The 16,554-nt window shown below is 35.1% G+C and overlaps 10 protein-coding genes and 6 pseudogenes across 16 annotated transcripts, besides 4 other annotated features; 10 read left to right on the forward strand and 6 right to left on the reverse strand.

The window, feature by feature from the left end:
* Nucleotides 1-177: part of a mobile genetic element that runs on past the window's edge.
* Nucleotides 178-591: 414 nt separating this feature from the next.
* Nucleotides 592-614: a mobile genetic element.
* Nucleotides 592-614: a terminal%2Cinverted (terminal inverted repeat of MuDR-6/TvMULE4 transposon ID:TVAGG3_0021920).
* Nucleotides 615-1,328: 714 nt separating this feature from the next.
* TVAGG3_0021930 lies at nucleotides 1,329-1,563 on the forward strand (annotated as a pseudogene). The gene has a single exon. A coding segment is annotated over exon 1 (235 nt).
* A 465-nt stretch (nucleotides 1,564-2,028) lies between these two features.
* On the forward strand, nucleotides 2,029-3,406 carry TVAGG3_0021940 (annotated as a pseudogene). Its single transcript has one exon. A coding segment is annotated over exon 1 (1,378 nt).
* A 277-nt stretch (nucleotides 3,407-3,683) lies between these two features.
* Nucleotides 3,684-16,554: part of a mobile genetic element that runs on past the window's edge.
* Nucleotides 4,464-4,598, forward strand: TVAGG3_0021960 (protein of unknown function, DUF4106 family; the record flags this gene model as incomplete). The annotated part of the gene is made up of 1 exon (XM_051220161.1): nucleotides 4,464-4,598. One exon carries the CDS (start codon nucleotides 4,464-4,466, stop codon nucleotides 4,596-4,598), a length of 135 nt encoding a protein of 44 aa, XP_051105147.1.
* On the forward strand, nucleotides 4,762-5,788 carry TVAGG3_0021970 (annotated as a pseudogene). The gene has a single exon. A coding segment is annotated over exon 1 (1,027 nt).
* On the forward strand, nucleotides 7,007-7,267 carry TVAGG3_0021980 (protein of unknown function, DUF4106 family; the record flags this gene model as incomplete). The annotated part of the gene is made up of 1 exon (XM_051220162.1): nucleotides 7,007-7,267. One exon carries the CDS (start codon nucleotides 7,007-7,009, stop codon nucleotides 7,265-7,267), a length of 261 nt encoding a protein of 86 aa, XP_051105148.1.
* On the forward strand, nucleotides 8,129-9,061 carry TVAGG3_0021990 (annotated as a pseudogene). Its single transcript has one exon. A coding segment is annotated over exon 1 (933 nt).
* Nucleotides 9,097-9,369, forward strand: TVAGG3_0022000 (Poxvirus D5 protein-like family; the record flags this gene model as incomplete). The annotated part of the gene is made up of 1 exon (XM_051220163.1): nucleotides 9,097-9,369. The coding sequence occupies one exon, from the start codon at nucleotides 9,097-9,099 to the stop codon at nucleotides 9,367-9,369; it is 273 nt and encodes a 90-aa protein (XP_051105149.1).
* TVAGG3_0022010 (protein of unknown function, DUF4108 family) lies at nucleotides 9,406-9,825 on the forward strand (the record flags this gene model as incomplete). The annotated part of the gene is made up of 1 exon (XM_051220164.1): nucleotides 9,406-9,825. The coding sequence occupies one exon, from the start codon at nucleotides 9,406-9,408 to the stop codon at nucleotides 9,823-9,825; it is 420 nt and encodes a 139-aa protein (XP_051105150.1).
* On the reverse strand, nucleotides 9,842-10,291 carry TVAGG3_0022020 (uncharacterized protein; the record flags this gene model as incomplete). Its single annotated transcript, XM_051220165.1, has 1 exon — nucleotides 9,842-10,291. One exon carries the CDS (start codon nucleotides 10,289-10,291, stop codon nucleotides 9,842-9,844), a length of 450 nt encoding a protein of 149 aa, XP_051105151.1.
* Nucleotides 10,328-10,856, forward strand: TVAGG3_0022030 (annotated as a pseudogene). The gene has a single exon. A coding segment is annotated over exon 1 (529 nt).
* On the reverse strand, nucleotides 12,364-12,684 carry TVAGG3_0022040 (organellar and viral DNA polymerase type B; the record flags this gene model as incomplete). Its single annotated transcript, XM_051220166.1, has 1 exon — nucleotides 12,364-12,684. One exon carries the CDS (start codon nucleotides 12,682-12,684, stop codon nucleotides 12,364-12,366), a length of 321 nt encoding a protein of 106 aa, XP_051105152.1.
* On the reverse strand, nucleotides 12,831-13,298 carry TVAGG3_0022050 (organellar and viral DNA polymerase type B; the record flags this gene model as incomplete). The annotated part of the gene is made up of 1 exon (XM_051220167.1): nucleotides 12,831-13,298. The coding sequence occupies one exon, from the start codon at nucleotides 13,296-13,298 to the stop codon at nucleotides 12,831-12,833; it is 468 nt and encodes a 155-aa protein (XP_051105153.1).
* Nucleotides 13,856-14,185, reverse strand: TVAGG3_0022060 (uncharacterized protein; the record flags this gene model as incomplete). Its single annotated transcript, XM_051220168.1, has 1 exon — nucleotides 13,856-14,185. The coding sequence occupies one exon, from the start codon at nucleotides 14,183-14,185 to the stop codon at nucleotides 13,856-13,858; it is 330 nt and encodes a 109-aa protein (XP_051105154.1).
* TVAGG3_0022070 (uncharacterized protein) lies at nucleotides 14,563-14,928 on the forward strand (the record flags this gene model as incomplete). Its single annotated transcript, XM_051220169.1, has 1 exon — nucleotides 14,563-14,928. One exon carries the CDS (start codon nucleotides 14,563-14,565, stop codon nucleotides 14,926-14,928), a length of 366 nt encoding a protein of 121 aa, XP_051105155.1.
* Nucleotides 15,266-15,903, reverse strand: TVAGG3_0022080 (annotated as a pseudogene). Its single transcript has one exon. A coding segment is annotated over exon 1 (638 nt).
* TVAGG3_0022090 (DNA/RNA polymerases family) lies at nucleotides 16,050-16,508 on the reverse strand (the record flags this gene model as incomplete). Its single annotated transcript, XM_051220170.1, has 1 exon — nucleotides 16,050-16,508. The coding sequence occupies one exon, from the start codon at nucleotides 16,506-16,508 to the stop codon at nucleotides 16,050-16,052; it is 459 nt and encodes a 152-aa protein (XP_051105156.1).

Raw genomic sequence — 16,554 nt, forward strand, 5'->3', positions numbered from 1 at the left:
AAAGAGATTCAAAGGGAAAATACTAGCGGATAAAAACTACCTCCATGAAAGGGTCATAATGGAGTCAAGTTGTATTTTTTGATATTTTTTGCTTTTCGAGCCTAAATAGATAGTCAAGATAATGCCTAAAAATAAGGTTCTAAATTCTGAAGTTTACATGATCCTCTCGTGTGCACCCTTAAAAAAAATGCAAAAAAATGTAATAAAATAAAAAAATTTTTAGTATCGATAATCTGAAATATGTTGTTTACTTAAGCCGCTCGCTTCGCTCGCGGCTTAGTTTCGTAGTTTCATACAATCTTTTTTCAAATCTGTTCTTTTCTTAAGCCACTCGCTTCGCTCGCGGCTTAGTTTCGTAATTTCATACAATTATTTTTCGAATTTGTTCTTTTTGTCAACCGCGAGCGAAGCGAGTGGCTTTTTATTTTTTAAAATTTTTTTTTCTTTCTTACTTTTTTCCCCTTACTTACAAATTTGATAGTAACTTACCAAATCTCTCTATCATATAATAATAAAATAATCCATTTTTTGTTTCAAATCTGACAGTTTACATTTCTGACATGTAAACCCATCACTTTTCACTTCACCTCACTGGGCAAGTTTGTGCCCCCCTCTTCTTTTTGCATATTTGCAAGGCAGAAATTTGAAACTTCGTTTCAAATTTCTCAAGCTTGCATTCTGGGCACGTAAGTGCCCAGAATGCTAAAAGGCGCGTAGCGCCGTCTCTGAATATCAAATTTATTATAATTATTAATTTATGAAATTTCAAATAAAATCGATCTGTTATAACACACTGGTGCATGATAGCCTTGTCATTCATTTCTATCGGCGCGCGGAGCGCGCCGATAGAAATGAACGTGTATATATATATACAAACACCTGGACACATTTCAAAAAGCATTGTAGAATCTGATTTTATTTCTATATTTTATAAAATTAATATATGTTTGTATGGGAAATTCGGGAGATTCAAAACTCAAAAATTAAAACTCGATAATTTTAATATATCTAAAAGGGTAGTGGGGCTTCCAGGCGCGTTGCGCCCTCTAGCCCATCAAAAATTTCTGAGGACGAGCCAGCCGTTGACTTTTTTGTAGAGCACTCAAAATAGTATAACTTTGTCCGGACAAGTAAGGGTCTATCGTCGCTACAGGAAAAGTTACAGGCGTTCCAAGGAAGTATACTTTGAGAAGCCTTTTCCCCCTTATAGAATGAGATAGGACGGTTATTTTACAAAACTGACAACACTTTGACCGAGTAGTTTTTTGTGCTGAACAAAAAGTGTCATATAAACATCTGTCAAAAACCGCTTTTTAGCTTCACTTAAAATGCCACGTAAGCTACGTAAGAATATACGTAAGAGGAAGGGAGCATTGAAACATCCAATAGTAAAACTGACACCACAACAACAGTTGCAACAACAAATGATGAATGACCCCACTATGTTGCAACAAATGTCAAGCAACCCTATGCTTTTAAACCGAGTTATTGGTGCACAGAGTGGAGGTTTAAGAGCGGCACTTTTAGCGAAAATGGCAGGCTATGGTGGAGCTGCAGACGGAACAGCTTATAACCCTCAAAGTCAAATGAATTTGAGTTCACTCAAAAATCAAATAACAGATGTCAAAAAGTCAAACATAGACATACAGAAACAAATAAGTGAAAACGAAAAGAAACTAGAATATGACAGACAGACAAAGAAACTCAATGAGTTAAACGTAGAGAAAAAGAAGAAAGAAGAACAACTGAAAGAACTAAGTACAGAGGAATATGCGAAAAAGTGTCAGAAAAAGCAGCAGAAGTAGCAAAAATGGAACAAGATGTTATAAATTTGAAAAACCATACTACTCAATATAAAGTACTGAAAGATGAAGAGATAAAACAAAAAGCCCTGAAGACATATATGGATAGCGATGAGTATAAAAAGAAGTTGAAGCAAATGTAAAGGCAGAAAAACTTTTACAGTTGCAAAACCAAACCGTACAGTATGAAAACTTAGCACAAGAAAGTAAAAATAACGACGCAGCCATGCAAAAGGCAATGAAAAGCGCAGAATATATAAAAGCTAATAATGACTGGTTAGATGCCCAAGCCAACGCTAAAGCAGCCCAACTTATAGGGTCAATAAGGACAAAAATACAAGCGGATGAAGACAGTTCAAATGAAGCTTTAATGAATGCTGACTTTAAGAATGCCTTCGAAGCTCTTCATAGTAAGGTGAAACTAGTGAACGACTTCTCATCTGGAAAGAAACTGAAGTCTGAAGGTTTCGACAAAGAGTTAAGAGAAGTAGCACAAAATATGACGAAAATAACAGATGCAGCAACGAGACAGGCAGTTCAAAGTGCCTATGACGCCGTTAGAGCAACTGTTGTGGAAAGTCAAGAAAAAGAGTTACAACAGACCAAAACAGACCTAGTAAATGCTTTCTTAAGAACGAAAAGTCAGGTAGGACATTATGCTGCAGATGGAACATATGTGCCAGCTGGTGGAACTTATATACCACCAAACCCTCCAAGAGAAGCACCTGCACCAGGACTACCTAAAACATTTACATCGTCACATGGACACAGACACAGGCATGCACCAAAACCAACACAACAACCAACAGTTCAAAACCCTGCACAACAACCAACAGTTCAAAATCGAGCACAACAACAACAACCAAAACCAACAGTTCAAAACCCTGCACCACAACCAAAACCAGCACAACAACCACCTCCACAACCAGCACAGCAACCAACAGTTCAAAACCCTGCACAACAACCAACAGTTCAAAACCCTGCACAACAACAACCACAAACAGAGCAAGGACATAAAAGAAGTAGAGAAAACGGAAACCAAGAATTCTTAAAAATGCTTAAGGAAGATTATGGTTACCCAGATACTCTTGACTTTAGTGACAGATATAAAGAAGCTATTAGAAAATTCAAGGAAGGAAATACTGACCCGAACCTATTTAGCTTTATGGCTCAGCATAAAATCGGATATAATCTCAAACCTGGAAAATACAAGCTCGCAAAGGGATATGATTTAATAGCATATCATCCAAATGACATGAATGAATTTACTCCGAGATATTTGATGTCAGAGCTAAATGATAATTCAACTCTCTTCATGAAACGCGTAAAAAATAGAGACGGAACGAAAGAAGAAAGGTTTATGAGTCGGATGACTTAGATAGGGAACTTGTTAAAAACGGTCTCGGAATATATGAAATGCCAGCAGATGAGGTACAAGAAACTCAACAGGAAGAAGTTCAGATACAACCAGACATGGAAGAAATAGTTCAGCAACAACAGCTAGAAGAGCCTGAAGGAAACGAACAAGTCCCTCTTTTGGAAACTAACTTCACAGAACTAGATGAAGATTTGGAACAGCCGAAAAATCTTGACCCTCAACAAGTGTATGCGGAGAATATGGAATCTTTCCAAGAGTCTAAGAAAAATTCGGCTGACATAGTAGAAGAATATCGAAAAATGTTCACCGACATACAAAAGACTCCAACATCAGATGAAAATATTCAGCATAGAATGGAAGTACTGAAAGAAAATGTACGCAAATACAATAATCCTTTTTACTTACGACCATATAACGTTCAATCTTTGGCTGAACTCGGTGAAAATAAAAGGTTAAATTTCAACAAAACATATAGAAATGAAACATTGTTTAAAGTTCATTCAGAACCTAACCAAGATGGAAACAAACCTACTTTTGTTTCTGCAGACTATGGAACTACAATGAGATGGGGTCATAAAGCTAATCCGGATAGGTGGTTCATAAACTTACAACCTCAATTCCAAGAAGTTGTAGACGCAATGGAAGTGAATGGTGAACCAGATATAACGGGTATTTTCAGCGCGGCTTTAATGCCATTGAAAGATATGAAAGATGCAGATATTTTGGACCAGTATGAAATGAACATGGCTGAGGGAAATATAACACCTGACGTTCTAGAACATTTATCTCAAAGAACTACACAGAACCATAGAGATGGTATATTTGGTGAAGAGTTTAGAAAGAAAGTTAGGGAGAGAGAAGGAAGAGAACCTATTGTACATGACCTTGCAAACGAAAGTTTGCAAAATGTCATAAAAACTTACTTTGCAGACAATGAACTGAGAAGGGATGAATATTTAAGAAAACTCAAATGGACAGTACCAAATGAAATGTTAGTATTGAAAAACATGTTCCTTGACAAAATAAAACCAACTACAGAAATAAATGACGCAAGACTGAAACGTTGGGTAAAAGCTTTCCCATTCACAAAAGATATTATTGGTTACATGGAAAGAAAACCAGAATGGCTACAAAAACATATATTTGGAAACGAGCTTATTCCATATGGACAAGCTCTGTTTGAAGAGCTTGAACCGGAAACTCAGGAAAGAGTCATGCAAACAATACGCGAAGACTCAAATACAAACTATGACAAAATCTTTCTAGGATATAGGTTACCTGAGATGGGCGACCAGAGCCCAAAGGCAAAAAGGACATGGGAAATTTACAACATACTAGGTGAACATGAGGCAAAGATGCAACAACTTGAAGCAGAGGGCAAGTTACCAAAAGCGACACCAAAGAAGAGAGAAGAGTAGAACAAAGTGAAAGTAGTGAAGAAGTAACTTCATCTAGTGAAAGTAGTGGCAATGAAGGAAAAAGAAGAGTTAAAAACTCAGTCAGGAAGAAAGTAAAGCTTGGTCCGAGTGGGTTCTATTATGACACATAAATCCAACTATTCTATATTTTTACCCATATGAAATGTACGCCGCTCAGAATATAACGCCAACAGTTTTGGATGCCATGAACGGAAATGTTTCCGAATGGTATACCGAATGCGACAATGCCATTAGAAGGTCAGAAATAGTTCCTGGAACTTACGAATATACAACTGCTGTTTCTTATGGAAACGTAGGTGAGTTTGGAGAAGGTTCTTCAACAACAGTAGATATTGCTTGCGACAGGTTTCATATTATTTCTATTGACAACTCATTCTTATACGTGGAACAAGACATTGAAATAAAACCTTCTGCCAAGTTGTCTGACAAGAAAGGTTGCAATGGAATTTTCTATGTCGGATACCAATATGCTCCAGAAGTTTTCATGGGATATAAGATATATTCTAACTCTGACTTAGTTCAAACAGTAACATGGGCAAACTATGAATGGTTCGCTTTGAGAAACTCAGTACAACCACAAGCTAGAGAACAAACAGACCAGTATGCAACTATTGAGAAAATAAGAAGACTTGACCCTAACGTTCCAGGAGTTTATGTTAACCTTTCTGGTTCAGATGGAACTGCTGCCACTAAAGTAAAACTGAAACTTAGAGTTCCTTTGTCATCTTTCCTCATCTTCAGGTTTTTAAGATACTTACCAAACTGGGCAGGAAAAATTTCTATTGAACTTACTCCAAGCAAAAATAACTTAGTCATTGCACCAACACAAGACCCATTCACTATTACAGACGTAAAGGGAACAAATCAAACGTCATTCGCCGAATTTTGCAAAGACAAAGTTGACTTAGACTTTGGTTTCTCAAACTTCAACAATGAAGTAAACTATTATTTCAATGCTGCTGGAACTGCTTGGGACCCAGTTAAGTTCACATGCGAACAGTTTGAATGCAAGAGAATAGAAAGCAGACTTGCAGTCTATATGTTGGACCCAGATATTTCAAATGCTTTAGCTGCCAAATATATTGCAGTTCCACTTATGTTCCCTATACACCAAATATCTGTCAAAGACTTTGCAGGTGAAGTTGGAAACCAAAATCCAGGAGCCGCAGGTGCAAGAACAGATATTGCTTTAACAACTGCAATGAAACATGCAGATACTATGTTTGTACTGTTCAGACGAACTATAAATGACTATTCTTGTTTCTACAACCCTGGTATTAAATATCATATAAAACATAGATGGCAAATATTATCCAAGAGAAGAATATTCTACAGTTGAGGATATGAGGTCATACAACTTGACATTAGATGCTATGAACTTTAACAACAATTTCACAACAACCATTAACCCTGAAATGCAAAGTTCTATTATGCCATATGTGAAAGTATGTACTCATACAGGAGGTCAAAAAACTCAATATACAAATGGAGACCGTTCAAACTTTTGGCTTGGCATTCCATTTGCTGACTCAGAAGACTTTATGGTGGTATTTCAACTGTTGGTACTGTACAAATACAATATACTGGTGACAGAGACGGTCCAGATGAATTGAGAGCAAAGAAGTTTACAAAACCAATAGCACTTTTCACGGAAGATGCTCTTTTGAAGATTCGTTCGATGAAACCTGCTAGGGCTCCTCAGATTGGCATAACGACAGCTTCCATCGAGCAGATTTTGGCAGCAGGTCAGTAATTTGTTCTTGAACTAACTTCTCTCCGTCAAATATTGACAGTACGCCAGTTTTGACATAATATTGTATTATAAACTTACCTTTAGAAATATCTGTAAGTTTTGAAGTTATATTTTTGTCTGCTTCAAGAACTTTCACCATTTCAGTTTATACCAACTTTCTTTGCTTTATGAAAATATTTAGGTTCAGCAAAGACTGCTATTCTATAACATTTTCCATTGTTTGTGTAAAGAACTATTCTGTCAATGTATTTGTATTGTTTGTGAGTATAAACTTTGTTCTGCTTCAATTCAATAAGATATCCGAATACGTCAATCTTTTTATTCTAAGTAAAATGTCATTTCCGAAAAATAGAAGCGTAAGTGTTTCAAAAGGTTTAATGGCGGTGGCAGATGTGAAGTTAAATTCACCAACTCAAACAAACAGTCAAAGTGTTGTTGTCAATGTCAAAGACAGAGATGTTGAAGTGGGGAAACCATACGAAGACGAAGATGGTATAACAATTGTTCCTGTAAAAAACCAACATATCCTGAAGTTAACAGAGGCTTAAGTTCTGTTGCAGATATTCGAAACGACTACCAACAACTGAAAGACAAACTTCAAACTCAGGAGAAGATTTGTCAAGCTTTAAGTATAATGTTAAACTTGGTCGAACACAACCCTGTAAAAGTGAACTCATATGTCATTGCACCTCATGAAGTTTTGAAAGAACTATTGAAACTTTTGACAGAGGCAGACGATATAAACATCAAAGAAATAGAACCCGACATTAGTTGCTGTGGTGTTTCATATAATGTCATTGACAAGATATACGTTATGAAAGGAGGTGAAACGTTGAACTTAAAATATAGTTTCCCAGACGTTATAAAATATTTGACGACCACAACATTTCATTAAAATTTATTTGCTAAGTAAATGGCAGAAGACATAATGGTTTATACTATTACGACTAAAAACCCTGAGTCATATAATTCTATAACAACAAAACTTACAAAAGTCCTCAAGGACGATATTGTAAACTAACCTTAAACACAATGACGACTAAAGCCTGTTTTGCGCTTTTGACACCAGAAGACTTTATTGTTGTGAATGGTAAAAAATACTCCTTTGAAGATACTTACTCAGATATACCACCAACAGGTTTTGTTGACTTATTTAATACTTTAAGTACGGGTGTAAAATGTGCTGCAACTAGAGCAGGTTTCATTATGTTTGGATGTCCGACTGAGTTTACTATAAACGATATGAGCTATAATACAAAAACTTATTTCTGGTTTTTACTACCAACAGTTTCCTATAACAGGAAAAGGTGTCATACAAGGAATGTCTATTCCATTGACATTAAGCACACCAATCTTATATATTGTTTTCAAACTTAGGTTCAAAGTGTTATTCGAAATGTCGACAGAAACTATTATGACCAAAAGATACTTATGCGTATAAACAATACTTTCTCTGCTGGTTTGCCTATTGTTCATTCGAATGCAGAATTTTCAACCTTATGTGAACTCAAACACTTTTGGCAAGTATAACGTTGACATTAGTTGACGCAAACTTTGTTCCTGTAAAACTTTTATGTCCTATGTTTTGTCAATGACGGCAGAAAGTTTCGAATTGGAAGATGCAACTGGTGAAAGTATTGTATTACAAGAACAACTTCACAAACAAATAGCTCAAGAACAACAAATGCAAACAAATGGAACAAATGCAACAACAAAGTCAAGAATAAAAAAATATTATTTTTTAATTTTTATAAAAATGTACAGAATAGATGTTTCAGATTTTTATGACTTCCAAGCATTCAGAAATATGTGTCCATTTAGAGACTATAACAAAGCAGTCGAGAATTTGAAACGTTTAGTCATTTATGTCGACTCTGCCCCAGAATGTTATGTTATGAAAGAATGGGATGTTGTCTTTAACAAACCAAGAGCAACAATAGTGTCTGAACAAGAATGTAGACAGAAACTTAAGAAAATAAAAGTCGTACAAGTTGGCATGAAGATGTTAGATGCTTGGGATATCTTATTGTCAAAACTTGAAGATTTTTCAGTTCGTGGTATAAAGTTTTATACACCTTCTCCAAACTTCTATTCTATCTTCACTGGATATAAATATGAACAAGTAGAATGAAAAGAAAATATTATAGAAGCTTGGTTAGACCATGTCAAAGAAATTATATGCAATGGAAACGAAAGAGTCTATATGAGTATATCTTATGTTGGTTTTGCAAACATCTTACAACATCCAAGTGCTAAGAATGAAACTGCTCTCATTATAATTGGAAAACAAGGAACAGGTAAGAACACATTCTTTACAGATATCTTATGCAAACTATTAGAAGGTTATTCGAACCCTAATATGACAAACTTAGAAAACATCTGTGGCAAGTTTAACTCTTCTATTGAGAATATGAAACTTATAGTTTGCAATGAACTTCAAAGTATAGATACAACAAAAGTTTTTGAACTCAGATGCTTTGAAGAGTCTTATAACAGATAAAGTTGGAGTTGTTGAAAGAAAGTATAAAGACCAAAGAGTTTTGTGAGAATGTTTGCAAACTTCATTATGGTTTCAAACAATGCTGTTCCGATGAAGTTAGAAAGTTCTGACAGAAGATATGTAGTTGTCAGAACGTCAGATTCTCATATGCAAGATACTGAATATTTTGACGCTTGTCAGAATGTTTGACATCTGACTTTTACAACCACTTGTTCTCATATTTCATGACATTAGATATTTCTAAGTTCAATCCAAGACAAATTCCACATACCGAAGAGAGACAAACATTGTTAGAAGCAAACAAGAGTGTATATGAACTGTTCATAGAAGAAAGCGACTTTGAGTGTTTAGATGAAAAGTCTTTATATGATGAATATAAACAATATTGTCAAGAATATGGTTATATGGCAGCTTCTAAACGTACATTCTTGGCAAATGTCAAAAGTCTTTTAGACGTACAGAATGGTGTATATACAAAGAAAATTTTTTCTGAGTAAATTTTTAAAAAAAATATTTTTTTTATCCGATAGAAAATGACGAAATATATTTCAGTAAACAAGTACATGTCAGGACTTAAAGAAGAACTAGACCCATTCACATATTTGAATGTTTACTTCTACCATTTTGAAAAGTCTTCATTCAGCAAAGTTTGGAACATCGAACCAGTTAAGTTTGCTATTGTGACTAAAAATGGTGCGAAATTTGAAGACTTAGACATAGAAGGTTTGTTAACAGTCAAAGAAAGTTTTGACAGAAGGTTCTCAAACCTTAAAGAAGGCAAAGCATACAAACTTGTTATACCTTATGAACCAAAGAAGACAGACGACTATGAATATTATGAGTCTAAAGTTGTAGAAGTTCAAGGTAAATTGGGTAAAAAGATTTTAGAGTCTAAGCCAGTGTTTACTCCTAAAGAGGAAGAGAACATTGACATTGACCCAGAAATGTTCTAAAAATAAAATTTTATTTTTACATGTCAAATTTCTTTTTCTCTGGAACTGGTTCAGGTTCTTTCTTCTCTTCTACTTTTTTCTCTTTCTTTTCTTTCTTCTTCTTCTCTGGTGGAGATATGTCAAATTTCTCAGAATCATATCTATGTAAAAGTTCTTTGTCCTTTAATAGCTCTTCTATTCTGTTTTCTATTTCATCTTCAAGAAAAGCGCATGTGTCTTCTTTGCATTCTAAGAACTTTTGTTGGACTTCATCTTTCCAAGAGGCGTCATCTCTGTCAACAAGTCTGTCATTGACAAACTTAAAGACTTCTCTGCCTAATGTTTTATGGTTCTTGTCATATTCCCAGAAACAGAACTTTAGAACAAATTCACCTTTCTTGTTTACACTATGTAAGAGTTTATGGTCGACAGATGTTTTGCTGTCGAAAAGCTTGTCTCGAATATAGATAGCGAAATCGCTAGACATTTTCTAAAAGATAAAAATTTTAATTTTTCTAAAAATATGTTAGAAAAAAAGTTTGCTGACATTGACAAGAAATTTGAGAATGTTTTAAATAAGAACAAGGTGAAGTTAGAAAATGCTCAGATAAAGCCTATACATGACAAGTTCTTATTTGCTCAGAATGGTATAACAGGTCTAATTGCACCACCTGGGTCGGGTAAGACTTTCACTTATCTTAAAATGGCTGCACAACAACAAGAACTAGATGAGAAGAACCCATTCTATGAGTTAGTTGTTATTTGTTCGACTTCTGGTCAATTTGACCAAACCGTCAATTCGTTCAAAGATATTATAAAGAAGTCTAAGTTAGTATGTATAAAGGATACTGAGTTGTTAGATTGGATAAAGAAGTACCAAAGAAGAGTTTTGAAGTATAATGCTATAAATGAGTATATAAATTCTAAGTTCAAAGACCCTAATGAGGAAATGCAGAGAATATTAGAGAAGAAACACTTCAGAAACAAACAGAAAGAGATAGAATACATTTCGAAGAAATTGCAATCTTACGATTGCAAGACTACCCTCATAGGTGTCTTCTTATCTTAGATGATTTCGCCTCTCATCCTTTGTTAAAGAACAGAGAACAAGATATGTGTCGAATTCTTAAGAAGCTCAGACACTTTAACATCTCAGTTGTCATTTGTGTACAGACAGCAAAGAGTTTAAGTAAGGATGTTAAAAGAATACTTACTGACATAATACTTTTCCCCGGATTGTCCGAAGACGATTTCATGGAACTTATGAAAGAGTCCATGGCAGGTAAGTTTGACAGACATGAACTATGGGAGAAGTACAAAGTCAGACAAGACCCTCATACTTCTTTCAGAATTCATATCTACGCAAACAAAGTTCCAATTGTAAAAAGTCAATAAAAATAAAGAGTGCATCTACCCTACTTGTTTGAAGTTGTCAAAATACTCTGTTATTTTTTCTTTCAGTAATGTTAAGTCTTCTTTGAATGTAAGTATTGTACAACCTTTAATATCATAGTGTGTTTGAGGTAACGTATCTTGAACTATTTGTTTCACATCTTCATTTGGGGTCATTGAAATCGGTAAGTTTTCGCGATAGAACCAATTTCTGTCAGATTTGTAAATCTTAGCAAGGTCGTAAAAGCTTTTGTTGTTTCTTCTGACTAAATGCAACATAACCATATCTCTGTCTTCTTCTTTCTCCAACTCTTCAGTATAAATCATATACTTATAACTCTTTTCCTTACCTTTTGGTACCGAACGTGGTATTCTTTTCTGAAGACTTCATCTTTTGCTTGAAGTTTCTTTTCCATCTCTTTTCTCATTTCTGTATGTAAATCGTCAAGAAGTTTGTAAATATTCCAAGCATAACGTGGTGAAGCCCACATTGCAACTGCATTTACTAATAGTCTATGTACATACCAACCTCTCAAACCATTTGGCAAATTTTTACGATTTTCATGAGTTTTAGGCGACCCCGAAAAAAGTCGGTCTCGCTGTGCTTCGCTCAAAAGTTCTTGTGTGCTTTGGTTTTTGAACCAATCGTCTGTATGTTTGGTATCTGGAGAAAAACAAGCCGTCAAAATACTTTGCATTTGGTACATATCGTCTTTGACCGAACGAATTAGACGCAATTGTTTGTTATACTGTATGTACTCGTATTCTTTCATTTATAGCTTCATGGACTATAACTGTTGTTGTGTTCTCTGTTGTTGACATTACTGTCTTTACATACAAAATAAAAAAATAAATAAAAATAAAACTAACTTTATTTTTTCTATCTTAAGGAAATTCATGATTTTTGTGCTGAATTCAATAAAAATAATGTTTAGGTGAAGAGGTGAGATTTCACCTCTTTTTTTCACCTCATTTTTCACCTCATTTCTACCCCAGTTATTTTATAAACGTTTTACATGGTAAACGTTATTTTTTAAATTTTGTGAAAACTCAACGGTTTGACACATGCCCTAAAAATTATTTTACTCAGAATTTTGTTGCTGAATTCAATAAAAATATATTTTAGGTGAAGAGGTGAGATTTCACCTCTTTTTTCACCTCTTTTTTTCACAAGCGTTTTACATGAATTGTACGATGTATATTTGAAATCCTAAACAATTTCGTAGCTTCTATTTCTTCGCTGAGGATATCAAAAGTTTTAACAATGCCGAAGGTTTCTTTATACTTCTTCTTGACGTCAGATAGAAGGAAATCGTCAGCAGTTGGATAGTTTTTGTTCAGAAATGACAGCATGTCCATTTTATTTTCTACCGGCTTCTCTGCTTCTTTCTTTAAGTCAGCATAGTCGTTTCGCATACGTTCTATCTCTTTGACGGAGTAGTTATATTTCCTCATTGCTGCTTTACATTTAGAACATTGCGGATTCATTTTTGCGTTATATTCTGAAACCTTACCTGCTAAAACAACCAAGGCGTCAATGGTTTTCTTTAAATCTGAAGCAGTTGGTTTTATCTGTTCATTCCATACCTTACCTCTTCTATCTTTATCTCTTATCTGCCATACACATTTTGCAGCTAATGAAACAAAGTTGTCGTATGTCTTAAACCCCCCGATTTATATATGTCAGAGATGTTCTTATATACCATGTCGCAATCTTTGTCCATAACTTTATGGTTGCAATGATATCCTAGAAACTCATAATTTACCTTTCGTATGAACTTCTTTATTTCTACTGAGTCAGTTGGTTTCACTTCTATTTCATCGAATTCAGGAATAGTGAGCTTTTGTTGTTGGATTTCAGGTAGTTTAGGCAAATGGTCGATGAGGTCCTCCATTTCATAAAGATACTGTTCATTTTCTTCATCCTGTGCGGTACAGTCTAAATTACTTGTTAAAAGTTCTTGCTTTATTCTTTGTATTTCTGTTTCGAAAGTAGATGAAGAAGGAATGAAGCTTTTCATCTCTACTAACATAGATGTTGGATTCATGACTAACGAGTTTGGTGCTGTTGTTTGAATTGTTGTTGTGCCGATTGTTGACATTTCTGTTCTTTTATACAAAATAAAAAAATAAATAAAAATAAAACTAACTTTATTTTTTCTATCTTAAGGAAATTCATGAAAATTCAAGAGGGTAGAAATCGGGTTAGAAATCGGGTTAGATCTAACCATCTACCCTAAACATTATTTTTGCTGAATTCAGCAACAAAATGAACGAGGTCAGGATGTATGTAAATACCTTTGAATTCATTTATAACGCCCTTAGTAAGCTCATAAAATGCTTGTTTTGAGGTCGAGCCACTTTTGGCTCCACCGTATTCTTTCAACCAAAACTCAAGAATTTCCTGCATGAATTTTGTATAAAAAGCAACCGCCGGAATTCAGACTGTTGCTATATTCTTCACAAAATGCCTTATAATACTCTTCCCAGGACTTATTTTCCAACAACTTTCTAAAGTCTTTCCTAAACTGACTGACTGACTGACTGACTGACGGCACAAAGTGGCTTAACGAAAACATTAATATATAAAATTCATGAAAATTCAAGAGTGTGAAAAAACAGGTGAAAAAACAGGTGAAATCTCACCTCTTCACCTAAATTATATTTTTTGGTCCGGGAACAACTTTCTCTCAATTGGAGCTGTAGCATACTCTTTGCGTAAGCGGGTCAGACCTTCTTCGAAGTCTTGGTCTCTCTTCGATTGAGATTGGAATTGGAATTGCTGAGGTGGAGCTTGCTGGAACAACCAAGGGTTGGGGAAGTAAGGCATAGGCTGAGGAGGGTAGTTCGGGAAGCCTTGTGGTGGGTAGTAACCTTGAGGTGGAAATTGGTAGTAATTCGGAGGAACTTGCTGGAACTGAGGTGCAGGGGCTGGTGCTTTAGGTTCCTCTGGTTTGGGAATGAACTCGGTTGGTGGGACGTCGGACATTGTCTTGAAACAGTACAAATATTGTTCTGAAGCAGTGCAGGTCTTGTTCTGAAGCAGTGCAAGTCTTGTTCTGAAACAGTACAAATATTGTTCTGAAGCAGTGCAAGTCTTGTTCTGAAGCAGTGCAAGTCTTGTTCTGAAAAAGTGCAAGTATTGTTCTGAAAAAGTACAAGTATTGTTCTGAAACAGAAAATTTTTCTCACAAATTGAGAGCTTTTACTGGAAATTTGTTCTGAAAAAGTTCAAGTCTTGTTCTGAAAAAGTTCAAGTCTTGTTCTGAAACAGTACAAGTATTGTTCTGAAAAAGTACAAGACTAGTTCTGAAACAGTACAAGTATTGTTCTGAAAAAGTACAAGACTAGTTCTGAAACAGAACAATGGACAACATCGAGCCATTAGATGAGGCAATTTACCTTATAGAGATAAATGAAGTTGTTAAGCAGTACTTGGGCAAGGACAAAGCCAACAAGTCCCTCGGCTTCTGGTTGTCTGGAAGAGGTGCGCTGAAAATCGAAATTGAAACCGGAATTCCAATTCAAATACCAGAAAACACTCCTGTAGACGACATAAAGGAGATGAAGAAAGAAGCTCTTCTCAAGTTCTTTGCAAAGCGCCCATGGATACAACTTCCAAACAGAGAGAGTCCAATTCCACGAATTATACAAATTCTCAGAGCACTGTTCCACTTCTCGGGTCAGCCGTTCTACATAACCTCAGAAGGCGACATCCAACCAGTTCAGTAAACCTTAACGTTTAACTTCACTTTTTTATGTTTTTTGTGAAAGTGTCAAAAATAAATTGTTTTCATGAGTTTTCTACGATGTTAGAAAAAATGTTATTTTCTAATATCTTCACATTCAATACTTTTTCAGCACTTTTCCGTAGTTATATATGAAAGACAATTCGAGATAAAAGTCATAGTACAATGGAATAATATGCTGCACACCATTTATTGTGAACCAAACTTGAAAGTCAGAGAAACTGTTACTAGGTGGTTCGTAGAATTTAGAAGCAAAGTCATAAAGGTCCTTACCAATACATAGAAAACTATTGTTGCTTGAACTGAAACTTGCATGACACATAACATTTTGAGGGTCAAACACGTTTCTATAAACCATCAAATCTGCTGGTGGAAGTATAAATTTAAATGGACCATCTGGTGGTAATGGTTCGTTCTGGTTTAGTAACCGAAGAAATTGTGCCCAAGAACGTTTGTCTACTTCCCAAAATAAAAACTCTGTATCTCTTGGAGGGTTAATTTCAATCTTTTGAAATGAAACGGTGGAGTTCATCTTGTCATATTCTAGTTTCAGATAGTATGTTCCATTTAGTAAAGAGTCGTATTTTTCTTGAAATTCCCAATAATATTTGTTCATTTGAGTTTGAAAGTCATCTAGAGTTTTCTCAAGACTTTCGTCTGAACGAACTGTAAAGATTCTCATTTCGGCAAATTTGTCTATTAGACCATCAGGACCTTTATACTGCCCATGAAAATATACTGCGAACATAAATGCGTTAGTTCTATTTGAAAACAAAACTCTTCTAAATCCTATTGCCTTTGCATCTGAAGGACTTTGAAGCCAACGAATTGGATAGTCAAACCTGTATGCTCGGGATGAAATTTCTTCATCTGAAATAGTCCTACCAGCATTTGTAAAGATATAGTCTAACGGTTTTGTATCTGCTACTTTTGTTCTTTGTTTTTCAACCTGAAGCATTTAATATATGTAAAAATATATTGTTTTAAAATGGTATGCCATTTCATATTTTCATCTAACAAACAAGTTTCCCAACGGTCTTCTCCAACAAACTCAGCGTACATTTCAAATAAAATAAAAATGTCACTTTTTTTAAAATAAATTTTTTATTTCATGCAATGTTTTATTTCTGTGCCGTCTTCAAGTATGCCCCAGGACTTACGCTTGGAGAGGACATGAACTTCGGAAAATACCTTATCTAGCTTAAAACAGCCCATCTTTTCACCGACCATTCCCATTTCAATGAGTTTGTTGTATCCTTCTTCGTTCGTCATGAGTGCGTCAATGTTCTCATAGTAAACCTTCACTTTGGATTTGACTTCGGAGAAGAATTTGTTGTAGTTGTCAAGGACTGCCTTTGCGAACTGAGGGTAAGACCAATGTTCGACAATAGGTTTTAATGTGGTTACTAAGCCACTTTGACCTTGAGTGAATTCGTACTTCAAAACAAAAGGAGAAAACCTTTCAACAAAGTTGTCGACCTTCTCATAATGTTTACTCTTCATCTCTTGAGGTTTCTTAATGGAATATCCCCATGTCGAATTCATAAGCAATTTGAGTGTCATTGCAAGTTTGGGGTTTGAAGCTTTCCTAATATCATACAGTTGTTGT

This window comes from Trichomonas vaginalis, chromosome IV (assembly GCF_026262505.1).
Source record: "Trichomonas vaginalis G3 chromosome IV, whole genome shotgun sequence".
NCBI classification, from domain to species: domain Eukaryota; phylum Parabasalia; order Trichomonadida; family Trichomonadidae; genus Trichomonas; species Trichomonas vaginalis.